Below are 17,289 nucleotides of genomic sequence, written 5' to 3'. Positions count from 1 at the left end.
AAAAAAAAAAAAAAAAAAACTCTTAGAAAACTAGGATCAGAAGGGAATGATCTCAAACTGATAATATAGTATACCTAAAACTTCAGATATTAACTGGGAAACAAGGAAGGTGTTCCCTTTAAGAACAGGAATATACCAAGGACACTTGGTGTCTTTTTATTGTCTAGTAAAGGCCATATTGGTACCATAAGGCTAAAAATATAAATATACAAACTAATATAAATACACACGGCTGAAAAGAGTCACATTATTGTTATTTGTAGGTGATATGACCATCTTACACAAAAAACTTGACAGAATCAACAAAGTATTTGAATTAATAATAATAAAGGTAATAAAGGGCAGTGCCTGTAGCTTAGTGAGAGGGCGCCAGCCACATACACCAGGGCTGGCAGGCTCGATCCCCGCCCTGACCTGCTAAAACAACAATAACAACTACAACAAAAAAATAGCTGGGCATTGTGGTGGGCACCTATAGTCCTAGCTAGTTGGGAGGCTGAGGCAAGAGAATCATTTAAGCTGGAGAGTCTGAGGTTGCTGTGAGCTGTGACACAATGGCACTCTACCCAGGGTGACAGCTTGAGACTCTGTTTCAAAATAAATAAATAAAATAAAGTTAATAAAATACAAAATATTCATAATATTAAAAAATAGAGGAATAAATAAATGATAAGATGTATGACATTCATTTGAAGGGATGGTTTAACATTTTAAAGATATTACATTGTGCCAAAATAAACTATAAACTCTATGAAATCACAATTAAAATTCCATTAAGATTTCTAATGGAGCTCTCTATACAAATAGAAGGATAAAAGTTCATGAATGAACTGAATTTAGAAATAGGGAGGATGGTGCTTTATGAGAAAGGAGCAAATATTATAGACCCCTGTTAACAATTTTGCTCCTGTGCAGATAGACATATACAATGAAAGAATCCAGAACTCAAGAGAATTGCATATACATTCATACCCAGAAAATGATAGCAGTTGTCCGATAAATTACTAGGTTATACAAACTTTTTTCTCAATTAGTAAAGTAGAGCAGCCATGTAAAAAGGTGAATTCCGGACATATTAAAAACCTTAAAGTTATTTTAGAAAAGACAACACAAAATAGAAGAATGTCTTTGTCACCTTGAGATAAGAAATAATTTCTTAAGTCTCCAAACACATATATCATGAAGTCAAAATGGATGTATCTGATCAAGTCAAAATTAAGAAACTGGGTTCAATGAAAGATACCAAAGAAAGTTAACAGGTGGGTGGTAGCAAAAAAACTGATTGTATTACATTGAATTGAAAATGTCAACAACTATATTTTATCTACCACTAGGGAAGAAAAATACTCCCAATTAAAATATAACCATGTGTCCCTGTCATGTAGAATTTTTTAGTTTATATTTAATGTAAGGTTCTCTCAGGCATACTTAAACACAGATTTTTATTATACTACTTTTATACCTAGGAAAAGGAAAATATAACAAGACAAATCAATCAAGACATTCCTAAAATCTCTGTACCCAAGTTGTGTCCCTCTCTTCTGTTAAGTCATCAGCATCATAGGTATACAATACTTCCCTCCCTGCTCTCAGAAGCATCTTGGCAGCTTAAAAGGACGCTGCACTATTATCTCTGAGGTGACCTGACATGTTACTGTCATCCATTCTCAAGTTTTGATGCTGGAACTATTGGACTAACCTTACAGTTTCATCTTCCTCCCAACCAAACCACATGTTTCTAGAAAATAAGCTGCTACTATCTAAAGGCAAAAGGAATCAGACAAAGAGATCTTCCAAGCCTTGTCACTACAGCCTCTATTCATCTGCTCAGCCGATGTGGCTGTTTCTCCTGTGTCAGCTGCCTCACCAACCAGAAGGGCACATACCCCAACTAGAGCGCTGACAGGAAGCCTACCATAGCCAAGCTCACACATACAACAGCCAATGACAACCCCATCACAACTGCCCCTCGGCTGACAGTGGCCCATTAGTGACTCTCAGCAGCTGTAAGATTCATTCCCATTTCAGAGATCTTCAACTAGGAAAAAAATTATGTCTTAAGATCAAGGTGATAAATACTAAATAAAAAACTGAGTGAAGATTAAAATCTACAAGGTCTATAGAACCCTTGCTAATCAAAAGAAAAGCTGAGAATCCAGTAGAAAAATAGGTAAGAGACTTGCAGAGGCATTCACAGAAGCAGAAAACCCCAGCAACTAATAAGTACATGAAATGATGCTCAAATGCTCAAATAATGAGAGAAATGCAAAATAAAACAATGTTAGTACAGGGATGTGAGGGAACTGGAATCCCTATACTAACTCAGGGGAGTATAGATGATATAGAAAAATCCTACAGGAAGATAGATATGCATATATAAGTATCCATTCTTGGTTCTATATCCCCAGAGAAACTTAGATGTAGGTCCACAAGAGAACATTAATCACAGGATTCTTTGCAACAGTGGGAAATGGGGGAAGCTATCACAAGAATAATAACTAAGTAAAACAGTCAACAGAAGGATATGCAGCAGCCAAATGAGCAAGGAATACATACAGCAATCCCATCTCTGTTTACCATACTTTGATATTTCTTCATAGCATTTAATATCAGCTAATATTAAAAACCACTTCAGGGCTGGGCACGGTGGCTCATGCCTATAATCAAGGCATGGGAACTTGAGGTGCGTGGATCCCTTGAGCTTAGAAGTTCAAGACCAGCTCCTGAGTAAGAAAGACCGTGTCTCTAAAAAATAGATGAAAATTAGCTGGCCAGTGTGGCAAGAACCTGCAGACCTAGCTACTAGGCAGGCTGATGAAGAAGGACCACTCAAGAACCTGGTTGCAATAAGCCAGGCTGACACCAGGGCACTCCAGCCTGGGCAACAGAGTAAGACTCTAAATAAATAAATAAATAAATACCACTTCAACATCCCATCTCTTCTGAAAGCTCACAGAAAAGCCTACAAAGTTTAAAGGTCTAAAGTTACCCAGAGCAGAACAAAATGTTGGAAGATGGAAAGAAAATGGACAAGTTATAGTTGGTAAGTCAAAGTGATCAGAGACAAGTTGAACCAAGGCTGGAAGTAAAGCCCAGCAGCAACTCCAGAAAAATGTTCCCAAACTGGGGCAGAAGCTTTCTTTAAACATGCAAGAATGGGAGGGGCTGACAACAGGAGGACTGCCTGGGCCCCTGCCCAAGAGGCAAGCAGTCATTCCTAAGCAAAAAAAGACTAGAGAAGGGTTCTCTGGAAAGCCTGGGTGTAAATTAAAACTCCTGAGGAGGGCAGCAGTGACATTCTGAAGATGAAAATTAAGTGTGAATTACACAAAAAACAGAGGGACTCTGACCCTCCTGCCTCCAACTCAGCTTCCAAATGCTGGAAACCAGCTATTTTTTTGCCACCCACCAAAGATGATTCCTCTCTTGGGAAACTGAAAGCCTAGAGAATATAAACTTAAATACTAGGCTTGGGGTCCCCACAAATAAATAGGTCCCTGTTTGATCACCCTACTGCGAAGGCCACAAGTCAAGCTCAGCCTATCCTCACCATTCTCCCCAATGATAACTAAGTGTGGTGATAATGTGTTAATTACGATTGTGGTAATCATTTCACAATGTATATACATACCAAATCACCATACTGTAATCTTAAATATGTACTATTTTTATTTGTCAATTACACCTCAGTAAAACTGGGGGAGCCCATCTTATTACACAAGGCATCTAATTAGCATTCCTATGTCTCATTCTTGAAAATCCTTACATTTATGGTCTACTGATTTTCAACTAGACAATTTAACAGGGAAAGAACAGACTTTTCCACAAATGGGTAATAAGACAACCAGCTACCCATTTGCAAAAAGATAAAGTCAATTAATTCAAAATGAATCACAGATCTAAATGTAAGGGCAAAAACTATATTCTCTTAGAAAGAAATAAAGGAGTAAATCTTTGTAAGCTTGTATAAAGATTTTTAGATAGAACACAAAAAGCACAAGCAATAAAAGGGAAAAACAGATATGTTGGATTTCATTAAAATCAAAAACTTTTAAATTTCAAAGATCACTAAAAAAATAAAACCTCTCAGAATGCGAGGAAATATTTGCAAATCACATTTGATAAGCGACTACTACACAAAATACATAAAGAATTCCTAGAACTTAACGATAAAAAGAAAAGAAAACCCAATTAAATATAAGCAAGCAGGCTCAGCGCCTGTGGCTCAAGTGGCTAAGGCGCTAGCCACATACACCTGAGCTGGAGGGCTCGAATCCATCTGGAGCCCGCCAAACAACAATGGCTGCAACCAAAAAATAGCCGGGCGTTGTGGCGGGCGCCTGTAGTCCCAGCTACTTGGGAGGTAGAGGCAGGAGAATCGCTTGAGCCCAGGAGTTGGAGGTTGCTGTGAGCTGTGATGCCACAGCACTTTACCCAGGGGGACAGCTTAAGGCTCTGTCTCAAAAAATAAAATAAATAAAAATGAGCAAGTAATCTAAGTAGATATTTTTCCAAAGATATACAAATGAGCAGATAAAAAGATCATTAGTCATCAGGGAAATGCAAAGATATACAAATGAACAGATGAAAAGATCATTAGTCATCAGGGAAATGCAAATTTAAAAAAACCCCAAATAATCCTTCCTACCTTCTAGGAAGGCTATAATCAAAAAGACAGACAATAATACATGCTGGTGAGTACGTGAAAAAACTGAAACTATCATGTTGTTTGTGGAAATGTATAATGATGCAGCCACTTTGGAAAACAGTTTGATGGTTCCTCAAAATGATTAATATAGAGTTATCATATAACCCACGAATTCTACTCCAAGGTATATATCCAAGAGAAATTAAAACATATGTCCATATAAAAATGGGTATATGAATGTTCACAGTATTATTCATATGTATTTTATTTTTAATGTACACCAACTAATAAATGTATAAACAAAAAATAATACATTCAAACAATGGAATAATTATTCATTCATAAAAATGAAGTATTAACACATGCTACAACATGGATAAACCCTGAAAACATTATGCAAGGTCAAAGAAGCTAGACACAGAGGGCTCCATGTTGTATGATCCCTTTTACAGGAAATGCCCAAATGGCCAAATCCACAGAGAAAGTAGGCAAATGGCTGCCATGACCTTGGGATAGGAAGGAAGGAGGAGTGACTTACCAGTGGGTTTGGGATTTCTTTTGGGAGTGATAAAAGTATTCTGGAATCAGATGGTGGTGAGAGCTGTACAACTCGGAATATACTTAAAATCACTAATCGTATACTTGTACAGAATGAATTTTATGATATGTGGATTGTATCTCAATAAGGCTGTTATTTCTAGGGAAAAAATCCAAGTTAAGTAAATTCACTTACTTTGTGTCAACTCACTATTAAACATAACAGGTTTTTACATAAATTGAAGAAAACCAACACAAAATTTACCAGTATCAATAAAACATCCTTCAATTTTTCTTATAGTTTTTGTAAATAATTACATAATGCTCTTTATCAAAATGAAAATATTCTGCATATTGGAAAAAAAAAGAATGGACGCTAAAAATCACCAGATATTGGCTTGGCACCCGTAGCACTGTGGTTACGGCTTCAGTCATATATACTGAGGCTGGTGAGTTCAAATCTGGCCCAGGCCAGCTAAAGCAACGATGACAACTCCAACAACAACAACAACAACAAAATAGCCAGGCATTGTGGCAGGTGCCTATAGTCCCACCAGCTCAGGAGGCTGAGGCAAGAGAATTGCTTAAGCCCAAGAGCTGGAGGTTGCTGTGAGCTGTGACACCATCGCACTCTACCCAGGGTGACATAGTGAGTCTCTGTCTCAAAAAAATAAAAAAAAAAAAATCACCAGACACATTTTTTTTTTTTTGAGACAGAGCCTTAAGAAGGTCTCTAGCAGATGAATAAAGACAGATAAAACAATTAATAAAAGGATAAAATATCCTTTTATCCAGTGTAAAAGGATAAAATAAAAAGTGATTTTAAGATGTGTAAGGTTTTAAAAAGTCACCTTCCATACCATCTTCTCGGGAGTCTAATCTATACTCTACTTATACTATGGAGTAAACCAAAAGAGGAAAACAGCCAACACAGGAGAGAGACAAAGGGAGCTCCCAAGCTAAAGGTGACAGGAGAAGACCCCGGGGTCACCCTATGCCGCAGCTGTGCATAGAGCAAGTAGTCAGCATTGGAGCAGAAGGACACAGATTTCTCTAAAGAAAACTGAAAATGAACCTAAGACATAATACATTTGAACATTCTGAACATAGACTTAATACTTCTGGAGGAACAAGACAGGATGAATTATAGACTGAAGTATAGAACCAAGGAAGTAAGTGACTACCTCCAGGGAAAACAAAAAGAAAGGCAAGGCTAACAGGGAAAAGCAAGAAAGGTGTGCTTTCAGAGAGCAAGTCTTTCCCACAATTAATGGATATACAGTCATGTGCTGCCTAATGATGCCTTAGTCAATGATAGACCAATCATACAACAGTGGTCCCATAAGCCTATAAACACTGTATTTTTACAGGATCTTTTCTATGCTTAGATACACAGATACTTATCAGTGCATTTTAACTGCCTACAGTATTCAGTAGGCAATACAATATTCAGTACAATATGCTCTCTGTTTGTAGCCTCGGAGCAATAGCGTAGGTGTGTAGTAGGCTATATTATCTAGTTTTACATAATGATTTGTATACATTATAATTCCAGATTTTGTACAATGATGAAATCACTTAACAACACATTTCTCAGAAGGTATCCCCATCATTAAGTGATGCATAACTGTAATCAAAACTGAGAAAGAAAATCAAGAAATAATAGCATAAGCAAGTTCCATAGAAAAACAGAGGTAGTTATTAGAAAAAAAAAAAAGCTAAAAAAAAAATAGAAAACAATTACTTCTAGAGACTGGGAAAGTGGAGTAAAGAAGAGTGGCATGGAAGATTGCAGATTTTCTCATAAAGTTTTAAGTTCTGCATATGTACAACTAAGTAGAAGAACCTATCAGTAAGATGTAATACAGTAACTGATTAGAGGAGAAAAGTCGTGATTAACTCAACAGATAACAGAAAAAATATCTGATAAAATTTAATACTCTGATTTAAGAAACTACCAAAAATTTCCCTTAGCAAACGAGGAAGAGAAAGGAATATTTCACTTCGATACAAGCTATCTCTTAGTTTTTAAAGTATAGGAAAGAAGGCCACTGTCACCACTGCTATTCAATACTGAATAGAAAGTGACAACAATTTAAAAAAAAAAAAAAGAAGCTCTTCATGAGAGAAACAAAACTCACAACTGCATGTGAATCTACAAATACTTTCAAATAGCATGTAGAAACAAAGCAGTGACTATGACAAAAATTACTTTACTTTACTATAGGAAATAAAAGACTCAAGTATACAAGAAATATATCATGTACAAGGGGGATGTGATTTAATATTAGCAAAATACCAATTCTCCCCAAATTAATCCTTAAATCAATGAATTTCTAATAAAAAATACATATTTTAGTCAAATTTGATCACCTAAACCTAAACTCGTAATGAAAAAGAGCCAAGAACAGCCTAGACATTTCTGAAGAACTAAGAAGTCGATGGGACTTGTTCTGCTCAAGGTTTATCATAAAGTTGTGGTATTTATGATTCAAGCTCTGGCACATGGAGATAAATATACCAAAAGAATAGAAATAAAAGCCAGAAACAGACCCTTTATAAGGGAACTTGGTATACAAATGAATGAAAATTTCCAATCAGTAGGTGAAAGTTAGACTATACAACTAATAATGCTGGGATTACTCACCACCATACAGAAAACAGTAAATTAGACCTTTGCAGTAGAAAAGGATTTTTTAACACCTCAAAAGAACAAATTATAAGATAAAAGATTGGTAAATTTGATTTCAGAATGTGTAAAACTTTTATAAGACTAAAAAGATCCACAGAAGGAAAAAATCTTCTCTTACATCAGAACAAATTAAAAGACTATACTCAGGAGAATATCTCACATCACTTTTTAAAATAAAACACTAAATATTTTCATGGCAACAAGCATATGCAATAAAATTATAAATATAATTTATAACCAAAGGAAAAACATCTACTAACTTAACAACACTGGTTATCTTGTATGGGAGGCAAGAGTAAAATGATGGATAGGAAAGAATTTCTTTTTGCTATTGCCTAAGCCGATCTCAAACCCCTGACCTTAAGGTATTCTCTAGCCTTGGTCTCCCTAAGTGCTAGGATTACAGGTGTAAGCCATTGTAGCTGGCCCTGGAAAAGAATTTCTTAAGTAATATTTGTACTGTTTTCTTTTTAAAAATTCGATTTAATGTAAAGATAGCAAAATGTTAATGCCTATTAAATCTGGGGGTGGTTACACAGGTGTCTGATATTTTCTATATTCTTTAAATACTTAATTAACAAAAACACAATAATGAAAAGATAACCAATAGAACTAAAAATTATAAATAGATCAGACATTAGAAACAAGGAGGGAAATGGTACAAATAAGCTGAAGTTCCATAATTCATATTTTGTGAGTCAACGGAATACTGTCTACAGTTGATGAATCAAGAAACAGTAGTATAGCATGCCATTAGTATCTATTTTATTTATTTACTTATTTACAGACAGAGTCTCACTCTATTGCCCCAGGTACAGTGCTGTGGCATCAGCCTAGCTCACAGCAACCTCAATCTCCTGGTTTCAAGTGATCCTCCTGCCTCAGCCTCCCAAGTAGCCAGGTACCTGGGCTAATTTTCCTATTTTCAGTAGAGAGGGGGGTCTCACTCTTGCTCAGGCTGGTTCAGAACTCCTGAACTCAAGTGATCCTCTTGCCTTAGCCTCCTGAGTAGCTAAACTGCATGCACACACTATAATGCCTGGCTAACTTTTCTATTTTTAGTAGAGACAGGGACTCACTCTTACTCCCTCTTGCTCAGACTGGTCTCAAACTCTTGAGTTCAAGTGATCCTCCCCCTTCCCAGAGTACTAGGATTAAAGGTGTAACCCACCTTGCCTGGCCTACTAATACCTAAAGTTAATAACCCATGGCAGATCTAAAACCAGGAACAAACTTGGTAGAGAAAAGCAGATATCTTTCATTTTAAGGGTGTTTGCCTATTTGAAAGATTACCACGTGAATGTATTAGTTTGAAAACTTTTTTTTTAGAAGAAAGACCAAGGTTAATGATCAAATTAGAGACTCAAAAAATTCCTATACTATCCCTAAAAGACATTTTTTTTATTGGGAACTAAAGCACTTAGTTTTTCCCAAGAATTTACAAATGTTTTATTTCAGTTAATAAAGGAATACTATATAAACCACTGTAGCAAATATACCTATAGGAAACCAAAGAGAAGTCCTCTGAGTAGCAAAACCAATTTACCCTGAAACTATGTTGTAGTTGAGGGCCGGATGGTCTTTTGGGACAAGAGGAACAAGAGGTTCTGGTTGCCACTCTTCGATTAGTTCTTCCTTTTCCTACAGGAGAAAAAGAGTTAAAATACAGTGCCATGCTAGTCACCTCACATGAACTTCTACAATATCTGAATGGTTTCTTGGAATGAGAAAGTCCTAATGAAAACACTGCTAGAAAGACCATGTCTGGCTGCTGTAGCTAGAATAAAAACACAATTGCTCTTGAGTTCTGTGCACTCACCACCCTTATCTATTTCCTCATCACAAGCAAAATGCTTTGTTGGAGGATTTGACAATTTATGAAAAGTTTATTTCTACACTCCGGATTTTTTTTCCTTACTATATAAAACACATCAAAATTCAATTTGGGGTGGGTTTGAAAAGGATTCTTTCCAACACCAAATCTCCTTTGAGACCACAAGGGAAACTTTTCCTCAGGCTTCAAAACAGTTGTGTTTTTCCTAAGTAACTTATGTAACTTTCATATGGACACTCAAAATCCAGTAGCCAGCTGTCCATGCTTCCCTCTAACATCTATCTGTTAGATTGCTATTTATCCCTAGCAAAGTACACAGGACTATACCATGGTACTCCTTTGGGTACTAGCTTTCCCCTTATTTTGCCTATCCTTATATTTCATTTCCCTTAATTTCCTTACACTACAAAAACTATTTTAACATAACATAGTTGAGCCACCACAAATCCTCTTGGTAAAAATGTAGCAACTATAATTACACAAACAGTAATCTGATTGCTTACCTTGACTGTAAGATCAGATCGTTCTTGTAATTTGTAAGTTTTAGAGAAAAGGAGTCTGATTATCCAGAGTATTAGAATTCCTTCCAAAATAAGATGGTAAGCAGGAGCCTAAGAGTGAGTCAAAAACAAAACAATACAAGAAATGAAATACACACCCTCCAGCACCTGTGCATAAAAGTTAGCACACCTGTATATACTGCCTCCCATGACCTTTAACCTACTACATCTTATAAGTGACTTTCAAAGCTCCCTTAATTTTTACTCATTCCTTTTCCCATTTCTTTTTTTTCTTTTTTTTTTTTTTTTTTTTGAGACAGAATCTCACTATGTCACCCTCAGTAGTGTGTTGTGGCATCACAGCTCACAGCAACCTCAAACTCTTGAGTTTAAGCGATTCTCTTGCCTCAGCCTCCCAAGTAACTGGGACTATAGGTGCCTGCCACAACGCCCAGCTCTTTTTTCTGCTGTTGTTGTAGTTGTCATTGTTGGTTAGCAGGCCTGGCCTGGATTTGAATCCACCAGCTCTGGTGTATGTGGCTGACACCCTAGCCACCGAGCGACAGGTGCCAAGCCTCCTTTTCCCATTTTCAAATATTACAAAGAAAGAAAATAATAATAACGCTCCATAGTTTAAAAAAATAAACAAACCAGAATTTGGAGATTGGAAAACTGCTGACATTTTGTACGCAAACTTTCAAGGCAATGCACAAATAACTTTAAAACCATACACATATGCTACATACACACAGTTATTTCTCCTGGAGTTATGCTATTTAAGACTCCTCAAATTCTACATATAAAGGTCATCAGGACCGGGCATGCTGGTTCACACCTGTAATCTAGCACTCTTGGGAGGTACAGGCAGGTGGACTGCGTGAGTTCAGGAGTTTGAAACCAGCCTGAGCAAGAGTGAGACACTGTCTGTACTAAAAAAAAAAAAAAAAAAAAAGAAAGAAAGAAAGAAAAAAAAAAAGGAAAACAATTAGCCAGGTATTGTGGCACACACCTTCAGTCCCAGCTACTTGGGAGACTGAGGCAAGAGGATCACTTAAGCCTTAAGGAGTTGGAGGTTGCTGTGAGGCATAGCGCCACAGCTCTCAACCCAGGGTGACAAGAGTGAGACTCTGTCTTTAAATAAATAAATAGCATCAGAATTAGAATAAGAAGTCTCTTTAAGATGACTTTCAAAATTTGCTGATCCCCTTGAATATAATTCATTTAAGAATAAGTCTCAATACCCTTTCTTTTCTTAGTAAATAGATTCTGTCAGGCAACCCTTTGCCCAAGTCACTAAACATCCTGCTCCCCCAAAGAAATCACGCTAAGAAAAATTGAGAAACTAATTACCCAGTGAATTAATAAAAATCATAAATGCCACTTCTCTTCCTCCTTAGGAAATGTTACATACAGGAGGAACTCTCCTGAACCTCACTGTTGGACAATTAATTTCAGGGTATAAGAAGCTATCCTGTCAAAGAGTCTTCAAACAGGAAGCAAACAATAGCTGGGCATGGGGCTCAGCCCGTAGTCCTAGCACTCTGGGAGGCCAAGGAGGGTAGACTGCCTGAGGTTAGGAGTTCAAGACCAGCATGAGCAAGAGTGAGACACAGTCTCTACTAAAAATAGACAAACTAGGGCATTGTGGTGGGGGACTGTAGTCCCAGTTACTCAGGAGACTGAGGCAAGAGGACTGCTTGAGCCCAAGAGACTTATGTTGCTGTGAGCTACAATGGCATAGCACTCTACAGAAGGGTGACAAAGTGAGCAAACAACATATATAATAGAAAATAATTCATTTCTAAAAACATTTAAAAAATAATTCAATTTTAATGGCTCTTCTCTTAGTCACTATAATCAACCTAATATTGGACGTTACTTAATATATTAGGATAGGAGAGCCACATCTGCTCTCTTACCTATTTGTCAAGAAAAAAATTTTCCAAGATGTCTTGCAATAGAAGACACCATTATTACCCAGTAAATAGTACTAGTAAGTTTCAAAAAGAAAAATTATCAAAAGAGAAGTGAAATTCACTTTAAATGAATATATATACTCTATAATACGGGGACTTTTGCCTGTTTGTTCACTGCCAAATGTCTACATCTGTGTAGTCCAATAAGTTCAAGACCACGGTAGCCACTATTCACATGTGGCTATTTAAATTTACATTTAAGTTAAATTAAAAATAATAACTACATATGCTAAGGACTACTGTACTGAACAGCTCAGAGACAGAAATGCAGAAAGATCTACTGGACACTGTGAGGAATATCTGCTGTTAAATGAATGAACCTTCTCTGAGATTGACATTTTGATTTCGTTTATCTTACATACCTGGAATACCTAGCCTTTTAAAAACTCGTAAATACCATACCTTCCTTTAAAATTTTACTAAAATAGTTGTATCTTTATAACGAAAAAACCAGGAAGAATGACAAACTATTTCTTACTCCTAAATAATTTAACTTATTTTCTAACCCACCCTCCCGTACCCTTCGGGGGAAAAAAAAAAAACAACCCTACAATTTATTACAGTTCTATCCCCGATTAACTGTTCCATAGTTCCAAGAACCTGACTTCCCTAGGACCTTCCCAGGCAGATTTTTCACCCTATTTTCACCACCCCATTTTGCCATCAGTTCTAACTCTAGTTTCTGAAGACCTGTCTCTCGCGCCCCCTCCCACGGGTTCCTCTCCTGCTTTCCGTTAGGACCCGAAGCGGGCGAGCTCAAACCAAGACCCTCCGTCCGAGCCCCGCCAGTCCCCTCCACACACTCTGCCACAGGAACTCTTCAGGTGAGAGGCACTGAACTGGGGCGTGACTGAGCCAACCCTGCCAAGGCCTCCAAAAATCCACACGCGCCGTTCCACCCTCCCCAAGGCCAGATGTGGTCGTGAGCCTTTTGGCAACAGAGCCCACCTCATAGAGCGCCTGTACCATCTCCACCAGCACCCACTGCTCCGCGGTGGTCGCCATAGTCAAGCTCCGCCAATCCCTTCCGGTAGGCGGGCCACAGGTACGACCAAACAGCGCGCGGCACTGATCAGTGACGTTTTCGCCGTAGCGGGGGCGGGGCAGCCGCCGGGCACCGCCTCCTCGCACTTGCGCATTGACTGACGAGGCTCGAGGTTAGGAGGCCAGTTCTGTTCTTCAGGTGTCAGCCTGCTTGTGGACTCGGGGTGAGGGAGTAACAGTAAATGGTTCGGCAGTCAGTTGAGCGCAGAGAGTAGTAAGGTAATCACAATGTATTTACTTTTAAATGACTAAGAAATCCAGTTATGCATTATCATTAAAAAATACATAAGTATACACAAAAATAGCCAACTTTTGTATAGCACTTACCGTGTGTCCAGCGGTTTGGTGCCGTGGGAAACTATGCAGACTCACAGGCTTGATTGGACTGGATGTCTTAAGTACAGTTGGGACCACAGGACAATACGATCATGTGGAACTTCGTCTACCACTTACTACACAACTTTTTTTCCTGTTTTTATATCTTGTATTATTAATGCCTGAAGGCTATCTGTTGCGTGTATTTCTCCTTCCATTTTATTTAAACATTTCTTTATTGGTGAACACTTAACAATATTTCCACCCGTTCTCTGTTACAAGCAACGCTGACCTAAACGTGGCTGTTCTATATCTTTCTGTGTATTTCTGACTCGGTTCTTTAAAGTTGAATTCTAGTCAAACAACTATGCATATTATTAATTTTGATAAATACTGCCATACTGCTCTTCAAGATGTCTTAGCCAATTTAAAATATTTGGAAGTGTTTTCCCGCTTTAGTCCATAATGGCTATTAGCAGTCTTAAGGAATTGTTTTGCCAACTTAATATTGACAAAATTGAATTTTCTTTTTCATGCTTCTGGTTATTCATGAGAACGAGCAACTTATGTTTATTGGCATTTATAGACCTTTCATGAATTGCCAATTCATATTCTTTATGTATTTTTCTATTGGTTAATTTTTGTTTTCTTAGGGATTTATAAGAACTCTATGTATTCTGAATATCTTATACTGTATTTTTCTACTTCACATGTGAAAATGATTTTCACCCAGTTTCTGTCTAGTTGTTTCTGTTCTTTTATCATATCTTCATTTTAAATTTTATGTAGAATAACAAGTCATTCTGTTCCATTATTGCCTCTGGATTTGTATCCTGCTTAGAAAAGACTTCTTCACCACACCAATGTTTCCTACCATTCTTGCATCCATTTGTTGTTTTTTACAGCTCTTTACTCTGGAAATTATATTTTTGTATGATGAGATGTAAGGGGTTTGACTTTTTTTCCTAATAAAAAAATTCGAATAATTTTTGAGTGCCATTTATTTGAGTAATCCTCAAATACTTTGATTTTCTCTAATACTTGACTTTCCCTTATACTCTGAAATGGCACCAGTACTACATTTCCATGTAGAGTTAGCATTATGTAGCCCATAATGTCAGTGCTCTGACCACATTCTCTCATAACTATTCCTGTACCTGTGCACAGTGCTTCCCCCTCGGTGCTTTTATTCCAACAGACCACACCTGCATTTCTCTGAGGCCTACCTCAAATGCTGCCAGACCTATGTTTTCAACTCTCATGGAAAGTTGGAACTACCTGAGAATTTATCTTCTCCTGGCCAGTACTTAGTAGCATGACTGATTGATGGTTTCTGGATTATAAATATTGCAACTTACTTGCCCCTCATGGTAAGACAGTTCTGAGGGGTGAACTTCACCATCTGCCCTGCAATTCTGAATTACTAATGCAAATTATTTTACACACCTATCAAGACGTGTAGTCTATTTCCTCCCCTTTTGGCTGGGCATATTTTTGTGACAGCTTCTACAATAGAATGCTGTTGCCATATAGAAAAATCATGGGAGGACCATCTGGTTAAGGGGCATGTCTATTTCAGCCCCTAGTTATTTCAGTCCTTAAATGCCAGACACTTGAAGGAAGACATCTTCAAGATGGCCCCAGCCCCAGTCACCATCTGGCTACGACCACTGAGAGACTCTGAATAAGATATGCCTAGCTAAGCCTGACAATCCTAAAATTTGTGAGCAAAAGAAATGATTGTTATTGTTTTAAGGCACTGTCTTGGGACTTTGCTTGATTTTGTGCTCTTGCATGACCTCTGTATAAGTTTTCCAGGGCCGGTATAACAAATGATCACACTCTGGATGCCTTAAAACGTTTTCGTTATTAATTCAATAGTTGATGGATATTTAGGTTGCTTCCACCTCTTACCTATTGTGCACCTTATTATTTTAATACAGTGTAATTCTGTGGCATGTTTTTCTTGGTGAATGTGGCAAGTTGCCTCATTTACCACATTCTCAATCACCATTTCCATTGTCTTCCTCTACTACAAAGAAAAGAAAGCTAAACACTTGGTTTTCTTGGCCATCTTCCAGAGGTAATAACAGCTAAGATTTATTGAGACATTGAGTTGTTTCCACTTTTAGATTATTATGAATAATGCTATTATGAACATTCATGTGCAAGTTTCTGTGTGGACATCTGTTTTTAATTTCTCTTGGATATATACTTATAAGTGGAATTGCTGGATTATATGGCCACTGTATATTTAGCATTTGAAGGAAATGCCAAACTGGTTTTTCAAATCTGCTAGACTGTTTTATATTCCCACTAGCAATAAACAAGAGTTCATTACAATATCTTCACTTCCTCACCCACACTTTTCATGGTCTGTCTTATTGGTTATGACCATCCTAGTGTGAGTCTGCAAAGTGGTATCTCATTGTGGCTCTCATTTGCATTTTCCTAATGACTAATGATGTTGAACATCTTTTCATGTGTTCATTGGTCACTTGTCATTCATTAAAGAAATGTCTGTTCAGATTCTCTACTCAGTTTTAAATCATGTTGTTTCTGTTTTTGTTATTGTATCTCAATGTGGATAGTTATATAACTTTCTTCAGTTCTGTTGAATTTCTCTTAATAATGTCTTTAAATATTTGCTCTCATCTATTCTTTTCGTTCTCCTTTTTTGGAACTCCTATTAAAGAGATTTTAGATGTTCCAAATCTATCTTACATGTCTCTCAAGTTTAATCCCCCAAATTACTTCCCCTTTCTTTATTCTTTGATACCAACATTGCAAGAATATCCAGGCCAATGTTTCAGCTCAATAGTCTACTTTGATTATTGATTTTTCTGTTATTCAACTATCTTTTGAGTTTTATAAATTGGAGGGTTTTTGATAAAATGTCTCCTATTCATAGCAGTCAGCTTCTCTTTCAAGAGGCTACATTTTCTTTTTATTACTCACCTGATCAGTATTAACTGAGCAACCACTATGAGCCTAAGGAGATAGAAACAAAATAATACAAAATCTCTTCCTTCATAGAGCTTATAGTCTATTAAAAGAACCAGACAGAAGCAAGATAAGTAAGAGGTATGGTATCTTAGACCATGACAATACTAGAGAGGAAAAAATGAAGCAGGAAGGTGGGATTGAAACCCACCTTCCTGCTTCATTTTGTGGGGAGTTCAGGGGGCTAGAATTTTAGCTGAGATGACCAGGGAGACCTCACCATGAAGTTGACTTTTGACTTAAAGAATAAGTGGGCTCAGCGCCTGTGGCCCAAGCGGTTAAGGCGCCAGCCACATACACCTGTGCTGGCAGGTTCAAATCCTGCCCGGGCCCGCCAAACAACAATGACGGCTGCAACCAAAAAATAGCCGGGCGTTGTGGCAGGCGCCTGTAGTCCCAGCTATTTGGGAGGCAGAGGCAGGAGACTCGCTTGAGCACAGGAGTTGGAGGTTGCTGTGATCTGTGATGCCATAGCACTCTACCCAGGGCGACAGCTTGAGGCTCTGTCTCAAAAAAAAAAAAAAGACTAGGTGGAAATGAGTTAGCCAGCCATGCAGATATGGAATAGATATCTTTGTCCTTCTGTACTACACACTATAAGAATTTCTCAGCTTCCGTGAACTTTGTGTTTGTGGGTAGAATGCATAAGAAGTGCAAAGGCCCTGAGATGTGGACCATTCCTGAATGTTCAAAACAGAGTGGGAAGTCTGCATGGCTGGACAGGAGTGGACCAAAGGGAG

At 37.7% G+C, this 17,289-nt stretch overlaps 1 protein-coding gene across 1 annotated transcript in view; it reads right to left on the bottom strand.

Annotated features, from left to right (window-relative positions):
* SPTLC1 (serine palmitoyltransferase long chain base subunit 1) overlaps nucleotides 1–13,289 on the bottom strand; it is a 77,628-nt gene extending 64,339 nt beyond the window's left edge. Inside the window, exons 1-3 of the mRNA XM_003795007.2 lie at nucleotides 13,136–13,289; nucleotides 10,215–10,322; nucleotides 9,424–9,518 (exon numbers count right to left, since the gene is read on the bottom strand). Of these exons, the coding sequence (XP_003795055.1) occupies nucleotides 9,424–9,518; nucleotides 10,215–10,322; nucleotides 13,136–13,192 (260 nt within the window). The 5' untranslated portion in view covers nucleotides 13,193–13,289. The remainder of the gene's footprint in view (nucleotides 1–9,423; nucleotides 9,519–10,214; nucleotides 10,323–13,135) is intronic.
* Nucleotides 13,290–17,289: the final 4,000 nt, after the last annotated feature.

The sequence above is a fragment of the Otolemur garnettii genome, unplaced genomic scaffold, assembly GCF_000181295.1.
Source record: "Otolemur garnettii isolate 467f Iridium unplaced genomic scaffold, OtoGar3 scaffold00088, whole genome shotgun sequence".
Classification (NCBI taxonomy): Eukaryota; Metazoa; Chordata; class Mammalia; order Primates; family Galagidae; genus Otolemur; species Otolemur garnettii.
The sequence above is the reverse complement of the archived record's forward strand: the minus strand, read 5'-3'. Positions and strand labels throughout refer to the sequence as shown.